This window comes from Lactuca sativa, chromosome 4, assembly GCF_002870075.4.
Source record: "Lactuca sativa cultivar Salinas chromosome 4, Lsat_Salinas_v11, whole genome shotgun sequence".
Taxonomy (NCBI): Eukaryota; Viridiplantae; Streptophyta; class Magnoliopsida; order Asterales; family Asteraceae; genus Lactuca; species Lactuca sativa.
This window is the reverse complement of record NC_056626.2, coordinates 79,780,119-79,795,132: the sequence shown is the minus strand read 5'-3', so window position 1 is coordinate 79,795,132 and position 15,014 is coordinate 79,780,119. Positions and strand designations below refer to the sequence as shown.

General features: G+C 31.1%; 1 protein-coding gene across 2 annotated transcripts; it reads left to right on the top strand.

The window, feature by feature from the left end:
- Window positions 1-517: 517 nt before the first annotated feature.
- On the top strand, window positions 518-14,491 carry LOC111884784 (GDSL esterase/lipase At1g28570). 2 transcript variants are annotated; one of them, XR_008231602.1, is made up of 7 exons: window positions 524-930; window positions 1,157-1,369; window positions 11,095-11,243; window positions 11,358-11,634; window positions 11,756-12,017; window positions 12,853-13,051; window positions 13,145-14,491. XR_008231602.1 is itself a non-coding variant. In XM_052770329.1 (6 exons), exons 1-6 carry the CDS (start codon window positions 672-674, stop codon window positions 12,368-12,370), a joined length of 1,260 nt encoding a protein of 419 aa, XP_052626289.1. In that variant the 5' UTR covers window positions 518-671; the 3' UTR covers window positions 12,371-12,405. The 2 variants fall into 2 exon arrangements, 1 of the variants encoding a protein (XP_052626289.1); XM_052770329.1 differs by lacking the exons at window positions 12,853-13,051; window positions 13,145-14,491 and adding an exon at window positions 12,271-12,405 and having other exon boundaries at window positions 518-930.
- Window positions 14,492-15,014: the final 523 nt, after the last annotated feature.

The following is a 15,014-nucleotide window of genomic DNA, read 5'->3' as shown; positions in this document are numbered from 1 at the left end:
CATTCAACATTTTTTCATTCAACCTTAATTGATTTTATTAAATGAATGATTAATTTGACCAAAAGAAAGACAAAACAACAATTTAAAAAGTGGATTTTATATTTCACTGACTTCAATGTCGGTTCACATTTTCTTTTGTTTGCATATACTGAAAATATATTAGTAAAATTCATTTCTGTTATTCCTTCCTTTTTTTTTGGAACCGCAAAAACTTTTTTAAATAATATGCCAGCACCAAAAAACACCCTAGCAGGGGTGACCGGGTGAGTAATACTCCCAAAGTGATTCCGTTTGGCTCTAAACTCCTGATTAGGACCTTCCCACATAAATCACCAGCAGCCCACAATTCCAACGAGATCCACGACATCAAGCCCATATTTACTTGTCGTACAAAATATCTTGTGTCATAAATGTTGGCGTCAATCATTTTTTAGCGACATAAATAGTATTAAATAAAGAAAAAGCTGGGCCAAGAAATAAAGACCACAATATATACAACGAAAAAAAGGACAAGCAAAACAGGACCTACATATATATTTTAAACAAACGGCAATCATTTAACTTCACATCACTCTGGAGGGAATGCCACTGAAGATAAATATATCGATCTCCTATCGTTATTTCAAATCATAGATCTCCTACAAAATAATTTCTTACACTCAAACTCTTTAATGGCCAATCGTTCCTTATCCTATACATCATTCTTTACCATTTTGCAGCTCTTATGGAGTTGCACCTTTTATGCCAATGGATGCTACACTTCAATCACCAGCTTCGGAGACTCCCTAGCAGACACTGGTAACCTAAAACAGCTTACCTCTGAACTAAATCAACCTCCATTACATTTATTTTTACCACCTTATGGTGAAACCTTTTTTCATGAGCCTACTGGTCGTTGCTCCAATGGTCGCCTCATCATTGATTTCATTGGTAACCTCTCTCTTCATCTAACTTAATTGGTTGCCTCTATATATATGTGCATAGTACTCCTTTATCAAGGCTCTTCCTTTCTCTATGTGTAAATAGATAATTAAATAAACCATTATTACGTAAACACATACGCAATGAAAAATAAGAAAATCTTAACTAAGGATTCGTGTAAGATATATATAGCAAGTCTAATGTCAATGAGATTGTTGATCTTTTTTGTGTGAAGCTGAGTACCTCAACCTGCCACTGGTGCGACCATTTTTCAATGGCAATGGAAGCATGGAATTGGGACAAGGAGTAAATTATGCGGTGGCATTTGCAACTGCATTAAATAATTCATTTCTTGAAGCCAGAGGGGTTTATAACCCTATAACTACAAATATATCTTTAGGAGTTCAGCTGGAGTGGTTCAAACAATCGATTTGTGCAAATGTTTCAGGTAATAAAATCAAACTTACATACACCTCAATATACATAAAATGCAATAACTGAACAGAAAGATTAAAAAAAAAAAAAAAAAAGAAGTTATGTGTTGTTAGAGTGGTCGGAATGGCTCTGGGTGGAGTCTAGGTTGGTAAATTAGTTAGAAGGTGGAAGTTGAAATTTGGTAGTTTTTATTTGTATATGAGTATTAAATCAAATATATAAAAAATTATCATGTAAAATTACATAAAATTATTTATCTAAAACACAAGGATGATTTAAAAAAAAAAAAAAAAAGAATTAAGTCAATTTGCAAAAATAATAAAATAGTTTTATTTGTTAGAGGTTACTTAGAAGTAGCTTTTATATTAGAAGTTTTTTGTTTTAACTAACACTAAAAGCTTTTACTTTTACTCTGAACGAACATTAATATTTTTTCAAGTGTTTTTTCTAAAAGCTCAAAGATAAAAACTCTCCAAAGTGTTTTCATAAAACTTAAAGATAAAAACTCTTCAAAACTATGTGTAGAACACGCCTTTATTGCTTCATTAAATATCCTTCTATATTTTTTTTTCCTATTCATCCTTCTATCACATCAAAAATCCTACCATATTAAATGGTGACAAGTGGATTAAAATATTATCAATTTCATTAAATCTGTTACATACGATAACAAATGAGTATGAATAAAATATAAGAGACTACTTAATTTCCCAAATGTTTATACCTCTACGTATCTTTAAAAGCAAAAACCGAAAAGGAAACTGCATCAAGTTAACTAGCTCCTAATTACAACTATTTCCTAAATGATATAGAAATGTTACTTGGAATCGTTGATGTGTAGACCCAAAAAAAACGTTTTTAATGTTTTTTTTTCAACTAGCATCTTGTTCGTTGGTGTCATTTATTATATATTTCGTCTTTCTGCCCAGAAAAAAAATTACTCATGTCCAACCTATGTAGCCTAGGTGAGTAATCGAGACTGGCTCATCGCAAGCCTAACTATGTTCGAGATCTGTTGGTTTTTGAGCCTCATATATAGGGATGTCAAAAAGTCCCGTGGGACCCCGATCACGTGGGGGCCCCGTTCTGTATGGGGGCATTTGTTGAAAAAAACTGGGGACAGGGGCGGGGGCGGGGGCAAGGGTAACCCCCGTTTTAATTTCGGAGGTGGGGGTTGGTAGTCCCGTCACGAAATCCCCATGGGGGCCCCGTTAACAAATTATATAAATTGACATATATTAATTTATATAAGTATAATAAACAATAAAATGATTTTTACGTACAAAAATTCAACAAAAAACATGTTTTTAAGTTGTTTGTAACATGTAAAATTATGTTATAAATATCTATTCGTTACCCAAAATATCGTTTCTTTTAGCCCAAACAAGAACTTATTTTAGCCCAAATAAGTTAGCCCAAAATCAATCGGGGGCGGGGGAACGGGAACAATTTGGGGGCGGGGGCGGGGGAGGCAATCCCCGTCCGGTTTGCCCCCGTTGACATCCCTACTCTAGTCATATACAAATTGAGTGAGCTCGTGTATGGTTGAATAGGCTCGGATTTATTTACCTCAATCTCAAGTCGTCGAGCTTTTAATCGTACCAAATCAAATAGCTCGTTTCTATATGAGCACAAACATTAGAAATTGCTACATTACTTTAGACTATGCTAATAAAGATCGAGATTCAAAATGTAAATGGAGTACTAGTTTTTAAATACTAAAATGGGGAGGTGGTTCATCCACGTAGCTAGAAAATTGTCCAAGTTTTATACCCCTTCAAACTCTCAATCGGACCCACTTATTACTGATTGCTTTGTGTTTTCATTTATATATTTTTAGGTTATATAATTTACATATTATAAATTTTCTTGTTCTTTTTGTTATAAATTTATAACAAATAATGAATATAATTTATAATAAAATACATCGGTAAAAAGATTTATATGTTGGAAATGAGACCAAATTGTAAATGTTGTGTCAAAAGAATAAAACAATTACCATGAAGTTTGTTTTAATTTTTAGAGAGGAGCAAAACATAACCAATTATATCAATATCTAATTTATATAAATTTACCTGTAATTTTATAAAAAGGAAAAAGTATTTTGTTCAATTTTATATTTAATTTTATACTAAATACTAACATTTATAAAAAAAAAATGTATAAATGTTATTTTCTTTTATTTTATGAGGTAATATAACAATTATAGGTTAAATAAGAACCACTTGTAAACCTCTAAAAAGGTTTTGGGTAATGAGAGTAGAATTATAAGAAATAAAAATTGATATGGTAGCAATGTGATATGATGGACCTATGAATGAAAGTTTGGCTCTTGAGTTCTGTTTAACTCCTACAATGACATTATCAGCTAAACTATATGACCACAGACCCAAAAAAATATTATATAGAATTGGCCCTTAACCGATTACATCTGAGTATCTCACCATAGACCCAAAATGAATTTATATAGAGGGATTGGGTAACCGGATCCGGGCCTTAACCAAGTTACACTTACCAACCCGCTGATAAAGATGTGGAGTAAATTACACGGATGGTCCCTGTGGATAATGGTTACTTGCACGTTTGGTTCCTAAAAAGTTTTTTTTTAACTCGGATCATCCATAAAACCTAAATTTGTTATCCACCCGGTCCCTAAATTAACTTTGTCATCTATTTTGTTGTTAGTAACCCCCACATGAGTAGCACGTTGGAGGCATTTTTGTCCTTCCATGTTTACAACCACTTTAAGATCCATCCAACCTTATTTTTATCAATTTCTTCTTTCTTGTTCTTCTTTGTGCACCGGTGCACTAGGATAACTTCTCATTTGATTCTAATGTAGGTTCAAATTGGGCACTTACACTGAAAAATCCTTCTTTACTATTATCAATCTAAGTTGGAACTTCACCTGTTATGAACAAAATAGCAAATAACAACAGATTAGTTAAAACTCATAAAGTTATATATTTACCTATTATACAAAGAGTTAACAACAAATACGATATAAAATTAAGTTTCTAACATGTCTTAAAACTAGCTTTAGGGACTAACTTGATTCGGACTGAATAATTCCTTCCAACTAAATAATCATTATAAGTTTTACATCATAAAATCAAGTTTACATATTGCAAGCTTCTAAAAGATGTACAGCACACTGAATTGGGAAATACCATACAAAGAATTCCTAAATTTTTACTTCGTCAAATGCTAGAATCCAAATTGACAAAACCTTATATCTTTGTTTACTTCTTTCTCTCCCTCTCTCTCCAACCATAAAGGAGCTCTGAAAGCACTAGTCTTCGAATTCCTGATGTCTGCCTCTGTATCTAGACAACAAAATCCTTGTGTATGTTCCTCCTCCTAAATCGATCCCCAGGTGCAAGGCTACCTTTGTATGGATGAATCCTGTCTAAATCTTAAGACAATATGTCATTGTCCTCTACTATCAAGACTCACTTATAGTTGAAAGTCCACCAAGCTTCCAAAATTTGTAAATTCCTCTTACTCGCTAATATTTGTCTCCTTTATTGGGAATATACATCGTCTCTCTGAGCCAACGTCCTACAAAGAGGTTGTCTTTGATCCTTTTTGGAAGAACTCTATGACTGAGGAACTTGCAGGTCTTTATTAGACTCAAGCATGGGATTTGGTTCCGCTACCTCCTAGAAAGCACATGATTGGTTGTTGTTAAAATCAACACCAAGTCTGATGGATCTATTGAACGTTATAAAGCTAGACTTGTTACTAAAGGATATTCGCAAGGGTATGGTAGAAATTATGAAAATACCTTTGCTCTAGTTGCAAAAATGACAATTGTTCGCACTCTAATTGTTGTTTTTTCTATCCGACAATGGAATATTTATCAAATGGATGTCAAGAATGCATTCTTGAATGGAGATCTTTAGGAGGTGATATACACGTCTCCTCTACCAGGTATTGCTCACAGGCCAGGTGAAGTTTGTCGGCTTCGGAAAGCATTATATGGTCTCAAACAAGCCCATCGTGCTTTGTTTGAGAGATTTTCTATGGTAATTATTTCCCTTTGTCTCAAACAAGTCGCTCAATTTTTTTTGAATGCGCACAACTTTCAGAAAACATAACAATTGACATGCCTCTAGAAAATAATGCCAAGTATTCTCCAACTGACGGTGTTTCCTTATCTGATATGTGTCTTTATTGTACCATTGTCGGGATGTTTGGTATATTTTATCATCACTAGGCTAGATATTGCTCAAACAGTTCATATGGTTAGCCAATTTGTTACTGCTTTTTTTTTTTTTGAAAGAGCATTTGTTACTGCTTCTTCTACAGTTCATTGGGGAGTTGTTCTTCGTATTTTTAGATATCTTCGTGGTACTTGGTTTCGTAGTGTAATGTTTACTTCCACTTCCTCTTTTGATTTGCGTGCATATAGTGATGCTGATTAGGATGGCAATTCTATGATCGCAAGTCTACTACTGGGTATTGTATTTTTTTTCTTAGAGATTCATTGATTTCATAGAATAGTAAGAACAAGATGTTGTCTCCCAATCATCTACAAAATATGAGTATCAAACTATAGCTGTCATTATGTGTGAGATTGTGTAGTTGTAATGGCTACTTGCAAACATGGGTGTTCATATTTCTTAGTATACCCCCTTTGCATTGTGACAATGAGATTGCAATGAATTCGATGTTTCATGAGCCGACAAAACATATTGAGTATGAAAGTCTTGACTGCTCATCGATTCCATTTCTTGTCAGATAAACTCCTAATACTTATTGTTATCACATTATGAGTTTGAGGGGGATGTTATCATAATAATTTTATTTGTCTTTCTTGTTTTGGGTCAATTTTAGTCCTTTAGCTAGGTTTAACGTAATTAGTTTTCTCTCTCTCTCTCTCTCTCTCTCTATATATATATATATATATATATATATATATATATATATATGTGTGTGTGTGTGTGTGTGTGTCTTTCCATTTCTTTGTATTTGTACTTTCTTTTATTATTCAATAATGAAACCATAGCAATATTTTGTTCATTAGTTAACAAGACCTCCCCTAATAAGCCTTTCTAAAACTAATATCGATGAATATATACATATATACATACCTATCTAGCTGACTACCTATATATATACATACATACATACTGATGTGAGTATGAGTGTTTTCAGTTCCTATGGTTTGGAATTGGCTCCGATTTCATTTATTGTTTTTTTGAACCTATTATCCACTTTGTACCCACGAAGATCGCAAATGCTAGAATTGAAAGGGTTCAAAACTAATTGACAAGCAAAACAATATGGAGTGGAAGACTAAAACGAAATTAATAAAATTGATTCCCAAAAGAATGATGAATCTAGATATTGTTTGGAGTAATCTCTCCTTTTTATTGATGGATGCACTAGTGACTAAATTACGATCACATTACAACCTTGTTCACGAGTTCTACTTAAGGAAGGATATGAATGGAAATACAGAAAAAGTGAGGGATGTTGAAAGAAAATCGTGTTCCCGAGTTTTATTAATGAAAGGAAAGTGTGGGGAAGAAAATAAATTTGTAGCCATATTTTCTTTCTAAATTTTCCTCCTAAATTGGGCAAATTTGGAAAGAAAGTGAGGAGAAGAAAAATCTTCAAGTTTTTTCTCTTCCCTTCTAACTCGGGAACACAAAAACTTAAAATTATCCTTTCATTTCCTTTCATTTCCTCTGAACTCAGGAATACGGAATAAAGAAAATTTTCCTCCTCCTCCCTTTATTTCTGTCAATATTTTCATTCCCTTTCCTTTATTAAAAAAAATCACCTCGGAAATAAAGCGTAAATCTAATAAATTAAACATAGCATGATAGCATCAGCCATATGGTATTTAATTAATAAAAATACCTTATATAAATTGAAGCCCTTGATGTAGAAACTTGAGATCAAATATATGATCTCCTCCATTGGTATCCATACGAACTGAAAACATAAACGCGTGTTGGACCTTCTTCAAAATACAAGCAATATCACCTTGTTCTTCTTTGTGCTTCAAAAAACTCGACCAAAACTCCTTTAGTGGCATGGGAAGAGAAGGGGAGTATTAGGTTTTCAATTACAATAATCCTTAAATGTCTTACCTGTCTATACTAATATAATGAATCTAGCTTTTAATCCCCATTAAGTAGATAATAAACCCAATCTCATAAACAATCATTTGGATTATTTATTTCAGTGAACATAATTATTTAAACCAATAATAAATAATCAAGTTATCTAGTTTAGTAAATAAAAACTTATATTTATTTTGCTTGTTTAATAGATATTAAATAAACTCTATGATTTAAAACATTTATTTGATTAAATAATGCTATTTGTCAATTTATAAATATTATTTATTTGATGTCTTTTAATATTTTCTTCGTGTAACCACGAATATTCATATATAATTACCATATCATAAATTTTTTATTTCTCACACACAATAATCAACCAACCTTAATCACTTATGCAAGAAACATAACTAATCAAACTATCCATATATTTTTATTTTTAAGCATCTGACAAGATGTTAATGCATATAATCGCTTATAAATGTTTGTCTTGGGTTTTTCATCACAATTGTAACAAAACTAACTTAATTTATTATCATAGGTAATAAGAGGTATGTAGCAAGACGTCTTTAATATCCCAGTGACAGTGAGTAATATTTTGTATTTAAAATATTCACAAATATATACTGTTAAAATGATTAAGTCATTATCAATAACTATAAAATAATAATTTTTATAACTACTAAAAATAAGATAAAATTAATATAATTCAAAATAAATATTTATCTTGATATGAAATTAATTGTCATTCATGTCTGATTGCACACGAATAAAATAGTATAGACAAAACTTCAAAAATGGTCTTTGTGGTTTTCGAAAATATCAAGTTTAGTCCTTACGTTCAAAAAACTTCACAGATGGTCCATGTGGTTTCAAAACTTTTAACAAATGGTCATTTTCGCTAACTCCGTTAGTTTTTTTTTTTTTTTTTGGAAAGGGAACTTCCCTAACGAGAGTTTCCGGGCTAGTTTTCGCGCACCGACTAATCCCCCGCTGCAAACATGAGGTTTTGCCTCATGCCCTGGAGTCACTACAGGCGAACCTCCATGGCCACAAAGGCTTAGTAGTGCCAGGATTTGAACATGGGTCAATAGGTTATCCACCATATCTTCCACATGCCTTACCAAGTCACCACAACCCAAGTGGTTAACTCCGTTAGCTTTTGGCTTAAGTGAAGGACATTTCTGTCTTTTCACTACCACAGGGACCATTTATGAAGTTTTTGTCTTATTCATATAAATATATATTTAATATTAAAGGGTCCTCTCTCTCTCTCTCTCTCTCTCTCTCTCTCTCTCTTAAAAAAATCGTGAGACCCATTTGGCCGTTCTCGCACTCGTTTCCTCCATCTCTCCCCTCCCTCTCACCCACCGTCACACCATCAGATACTCTACTATCCCCAAAATCACCGCCACCATCTCCATTAAAGACAAACTTCGACATATCAGGAGGGGGAGATTAAAGCTAAAGTGATGATGTAATCAAAAATCCAGATCTAGGTTCATAAGGATAAAATTTTCTCGTGTTGAAAATAATGGTTTTTTGTCTGGGATTAGAGACATTAATTGCAATCCAAGATTTTCCCTAAATGAACGATGGTTGGTGACCTGGGTCCAAAACGATGGTTTTTGGAGGTATTCGTCTAATATGGTTGTGCAGATTTCCAATGGTTGCCGGCTGGAAATCTTATGGATTTGGGGTTTGTGTTTTTTCCAGGTAAAATCATTTTGGCGTTCATCATCTATCGCCTCTTGTTTTCTAGTGGTTTTCAGTGGTGTGTGTTTTTCTTCGGAATTAAGAGACATATACAGTGGTTAATTGAGGTTTACAGTACCCGAGGGTGAAGAAACAACAATAAGTTTTCCTCCGTTGAGTTTTCGGTGTATGGAGACAGTGGAGCCGGGGATAACAACTACCACAAGTGAACAAATGAAGATAAATCAAGTGAATACATGTGTAAGAGACATATGGAGAGAAATCGGGTGATGAACATATCAGTTATTTCCGGCGGAGGTGGTGCTATTTTCCGGACGAGAACTGTATGTGGTACTCGTCGGATGTAAATAAAGGATGTGGTCATTGGCGGTGCTCAAGAGGGTGTTTTCCGGTGGTGGTGTATATTTCGGATGGTGATCGTTAAATGTTGTGTGTGTGTGTGAGAGAGAGAGAGAGAGAAAGAGAGAGAGAGAGAGAGAAAGAGAAAGAGAAACGCTTTAATATTAATTAATTATTTATTTTTTTATTAAATAAGGCAAAACTTCATAAATGGTCACTTTGGTAGTGAAAAGACAGAAATGTCCTTTACTTAACAGCCAAAAGCTAACGGAGTTAGCGAAAAGGACCATTTGTTAAAAGTTTTGAAACCACAGGGACCATCTATGAAGTTTTTTGAACTTATGGACTAAACTTGATATTTTCGAAAACCACAGGGACCATTTTTGAAGTTTTGTCAATAGTATATAAATATTCAATTTAAATTTGAATTTGTTAAAGCTTATAACACTATTCATTTGATTTTTTTTTTTATGATGATGCTCTTTTCAAATATCGACCACTATTTTCAAGATATATATAACTTTTATTTTTTTGTAATATCTGATTAAATAAAAATTTTAATTTAATATAATTCTATTAATAACTAAGATGCTACCTCTTAACATTTGGAATTTGTTTTAATTTTTAAAGACTAAATAATTAAAACAAAGAAAAAACTCACAGAAACAAAACTAAATAATATGCCCTAATCAGTTCATTCTTATCTTCTTACATAATTTTAATGTTAATAAAATAACTATGAATGATTAAAATAAATTTCAGACATGGTTATTTATTTTAGAACAATAGTATCTTTGTAAACAAAAATTTGATAAAATTTTATGATGTTTAATAAAAATCTATGTATCTATTGTTTATTCTTTTTTAAATTCATATGATATGCTACTATTTTGTTAATTTTAAAATGAAATAAATTTTGTATTAAACAAGTAGTAGTTAAATAGCCATTAAAATTAGGACTATATTTAAACTAAATTAATGAATTTTTTAAAATATATGATATACTACTATTTTGTTAATTTTAAAAAGAAATAAAATTTGTATTAAACATGTAGTAGACTAGTAGTTAAATTGCCATTAAAATTAACACTATATTTAAATCAATAAGGTAAATAGATGATGAAAGAGTTTTATATTAACTTGTCATAAAAATAAAACCAAAAGAATAGTCTTTTTTATTGCGGTATTAAAATGAATAAGCATGAATACTACAGATTATGAATTATTTTATTGAATATCACTTTTAACTAACAAAATTATGTTTATGTTTATATGTAAGAAAATGATTACATTTAATAAAATTTATATATTTTTACATATATATTATATTTTTGTTAAAAATAAATAGGAAAAAAATATCATGTAGCTGTTGAGAATTATCTAACATTATTTTGTGAGAAATAATGAATAAATGAGTTTAAATTAATGTGAAGAAAATCATTTATCTTGGACAAGATATAATGTTGATTATAAAAAATAGTATAATTGTTAAGTATACAACAAAACACAGAAAAAATATAAAACATAACAATTAATAATACATCCGTATCAGTGAAATTATTATTAAGAATTTGATCTCATATTTAATCGTCTCTCAATTATGCAGATTGTAGTCACCTAATCGAACATTCCTTATTTCTCATGGGTGAGATTGGAGGAAACGATTATAACCACGCCTTACTTGCTGGGAAATCCATCGATGAGGTTGGAACATATGTTCCATTTGTTGTCGAGACCATTATCTCAACGATTAATGTAAGAATACACACAAGATGAACATTTTTGTTTTCCCTTGATTTTTTTGTATAAGCAATATCACGAGAATTATCATAAGAGTGGCTTAACTTCATACTTAAAGTGTAAAAACAGGAACTTGTTGAGATGGGGGCCAAGACAGTACTTGTGCCAGGAAACCTACCAATTGGATGTTCTGCAGCATATTTAACATTGTACAATAGCTTTGATTCTACAAAATATGATAATTTAACTGGTTGCCTTATACAATTTAACAAGTTTGCGGAGTACCACAATAAACTTCTAGTGACAAAATTAAACCAAGTTCAAGAACTTCATCCTGATACCAATATCATCTATGCTGACTATTACAATGCAGCCATGCAATTTTTTCGTTCCCCAGAAAAATATGGTACATCACATGCATATCTCTATTATACAGGGAGAAATAACATCACAATATTAATTAACGCATGTGGATAAAATGGTTTACATGTCTTGACTAATGCTAACAATATTTTGATACGTTACAGGATTTGAAAATGGAGCTCTAAAAGCATGTTGTGGAGGTGGAGGGACATTTAACTATAACGATTTAATACTATGTGCAAACCCAACATCAACTGTCTGTTCTAAACCATATACATATGCTAATTGGGATGGATTACACTTAACGGAAGCAGCATATAAAGTTATCAGCAAGAGCTTATTGCAAGGACCATACACGGTGCCCCAATTCAACTCCCTATGCCCTACTTCAATGTTAAAAGAGGGAGATGGATTATCAAGTTTTATGTAAGTGGCAGGAAATTTATTAATCCTTATTATCAGGCCAAGAATACAAGTAATAAGTAATTAAACATGGAATATGTATAGTATATTTCATGATATATTAAAACTCTATATAATTGTGTTATCCGACATCTGAATAAACACCTTATATCATACATTTATCCACAAATTTCACTAATAACTTAATATCATTATAATATTTTTTTATGTGTAATAATTTTTGGTTAAACAATGATTTGTTGTTGCTTTGTTTCAGAACTTTGATTAGTGAAAAAATTGGTTTTTGTTGGTGTGAGGCTATGTTGAGATGTGATAGAGGGAAAAACAAAGAGCGAATATTCATATCAGTTTTATAAGTCTATTTAATTATGGTCATACTCCATCACCATCAATCTGATGTATAGCGTTTCTCTCTTCATTTCAGTGTCATATCATTCTTCGACACTTTCACTACAAGAAATATATCCTTTAGCGGCGACACTATTAGCGGCGACTAGTGGCTTTACCGGCGACTCTAGCTAGAGTCGCCGGTAAAGCCACTAGTCGCCGCTAATAGTGTCGCCGCTAAAGGGTTGACACCCGAATCCGCACTTTCCCCCTACATTGCATCTCAACCGTTCGATGAGATAGCCAATCCAACGGGTGGGGTGCCTTATCCGGTTTAACCTAATACCGGCGACACGCATGTCGCCGCTAAAACTCTAAAAAAGTCGCCGCTAATTGTCTGATAAAAATGACGCGGTACCCTTCCCTCCAGTTTGTCGCCGCTATTAACAATTGTCGCCGGTATTGATCCTCGCGTCGCCGCTAATAGTGTCGCCGCTATTGATGATCGCAGATAAAAAAAAAAACGCACGCAGATTACAGTTCCTCTTCATTTCCCTTTCTGTTTGCTTCGAGTTCCTTCACCATTTTTCCGATTTTCTTCTTCAATCAGCTTCTTTCAAGCAAATTTCTCCCCTCATTGTTCCAAGCAAGTGTCCCTAGGTGTGGTTAAAGCTTTGGGATCAATTTCTACCTCCATTTCTTGAAGAAAGGTAAGTTTATTTTGATGATTTCATTTTTGTGTTGTATGAATGATAATAAATTGCTCACGTTCTTTTATTTTTGGTGGTGTTGTTTTGGATTAGAAGCATTGTTCCAAGCAAGTGGTTAAAGCTTTGGGATCAATTTGTAGGTGCCTCCATTTGTTGAAGAAAGGTAAGTTTTTTTTTTATGATTTCTTTTTTATTTTGTATGAATTTTGATTTGTAGCTTTATGTAGTGATTGAATGATAATAAATTGTTCATATTTTTGTTTTTGGTGGTATTGTTTTGGATTAGAAGCAAGTTATTCAATTTTTTGTTTGTGGTTATTTAATTGCAATTAGTTGTATAGCTTCAAGTTGTATTTATATGTGAAATTATGTGATAATTGTCATATGTGAAAATTGGATTGTATATTTTGTATTTGTTTGAATATATGTGAATTTGGTATATATATTCCAATGTATGTGTGTTTGATGTATATGTGGTATATTAGTAGAAGTTATATGTATTTGTTATAAGTAGAATGTTATTGTGTGTATGTGAATGTATGTATGTTTGTTGTAAATGTGATATATGATTGTGAAACTTTTGTATTTGGTATAAATAGGATGTTATTATGTATATATGTGAAATTATGTGTATTTGGTTTAAATAGGATGTTATTTTGTGTGTATTTGTATTTGATGTATATGTGGTATATGTATGTAAAAGTATGTGAATTTCACCTTCTTATGTATTATGTAAAACTATGTGGTTTTGGTATAAGTAGGATGCTATAATTGAAATAAAAAAAAATACATTATTTTTATAAATTGAAAAAAAAACACAAAAAAAAACTATAAAATTGTTTAAAAACTTAAATACAAAAACTAGAAAGCTTCTAGTTTTTACCCAAGCTAACTCCAAATTAATTAACCAATAAGTTATATAGTTAACTTATAATTGGAAAAAAAACACAAAAATAATTATAAAATTCTTTAAAAACTTATATATATTTTAATCTCGACGGTAAAAAAAACAACACAACAACATAATACGTATGTAAAAGTATGTGGTTTTCTTATAAGTAGGATGCTATAATTGAAAAAAAAAATACATTATTTTTATAAATTGAAAAAAAAAACACAAAAAAAAACTATAAAATTGTTTAAAAACTTATATACAAAAACTAGAAAGCTTCTAGTTTTTACCCAAGCTAACTCCAAATTAATTAACCAATAAGTTATATAATTAACTTATAATTGGAAAAAAAAACACAAAAAAAATTATAAAAATCTTTAAAAACTTATATACATTTTAATCTCGACGGTAAAAAAAACAACACAACAACATAATACGTATGTAAAAATATGTGGTTTTCTTATAAGTAGGATGCTATAATTGAAAAAAAAAATACATTATTTTTATAAATTGAAAAAAAAAAAAAAAACACAAAAAAATATATAAAATTGTTTAAAAACTTAGCTTCTAGTTTTTACCCAAGCTAACTCCAAATTAATTAACCAATAAGTTATATAGTTAACTTATAATTGGAAAAAAAAAACACAAAAAAAATTATAAAAATCGTTAAAAACTTATATACATTTTAATCTCGACGGTAAAAAAAAACAACACAACAACATAATACGTATGTAAAAGTATGTGGTTTTCTTATAAGTAGGATGCTATAATTGAAAAAAAAAATACATTATTTTTATAATTTGAAAAAAAAACACAAAAAAAAAAAAAAAAAAAAAAACTATAAAATTGTTTAAAAACTTATATACAAAAACTAGAAAGCTTCTAGTTTTTACCCAAGGTAACTCCAAATTAATTAACCAATAAGTTATATAGTTTTTAATTTATTTTTTTCATTTTTTTATTACTTAATTTTTGTATTATTTTAGATGTAAAAAAAATGTGGACTGAAAAAAAACAATGCTAATTCTGTATACTAAACTCTAAACCCAAAATTATGTTTCAGCAACATCA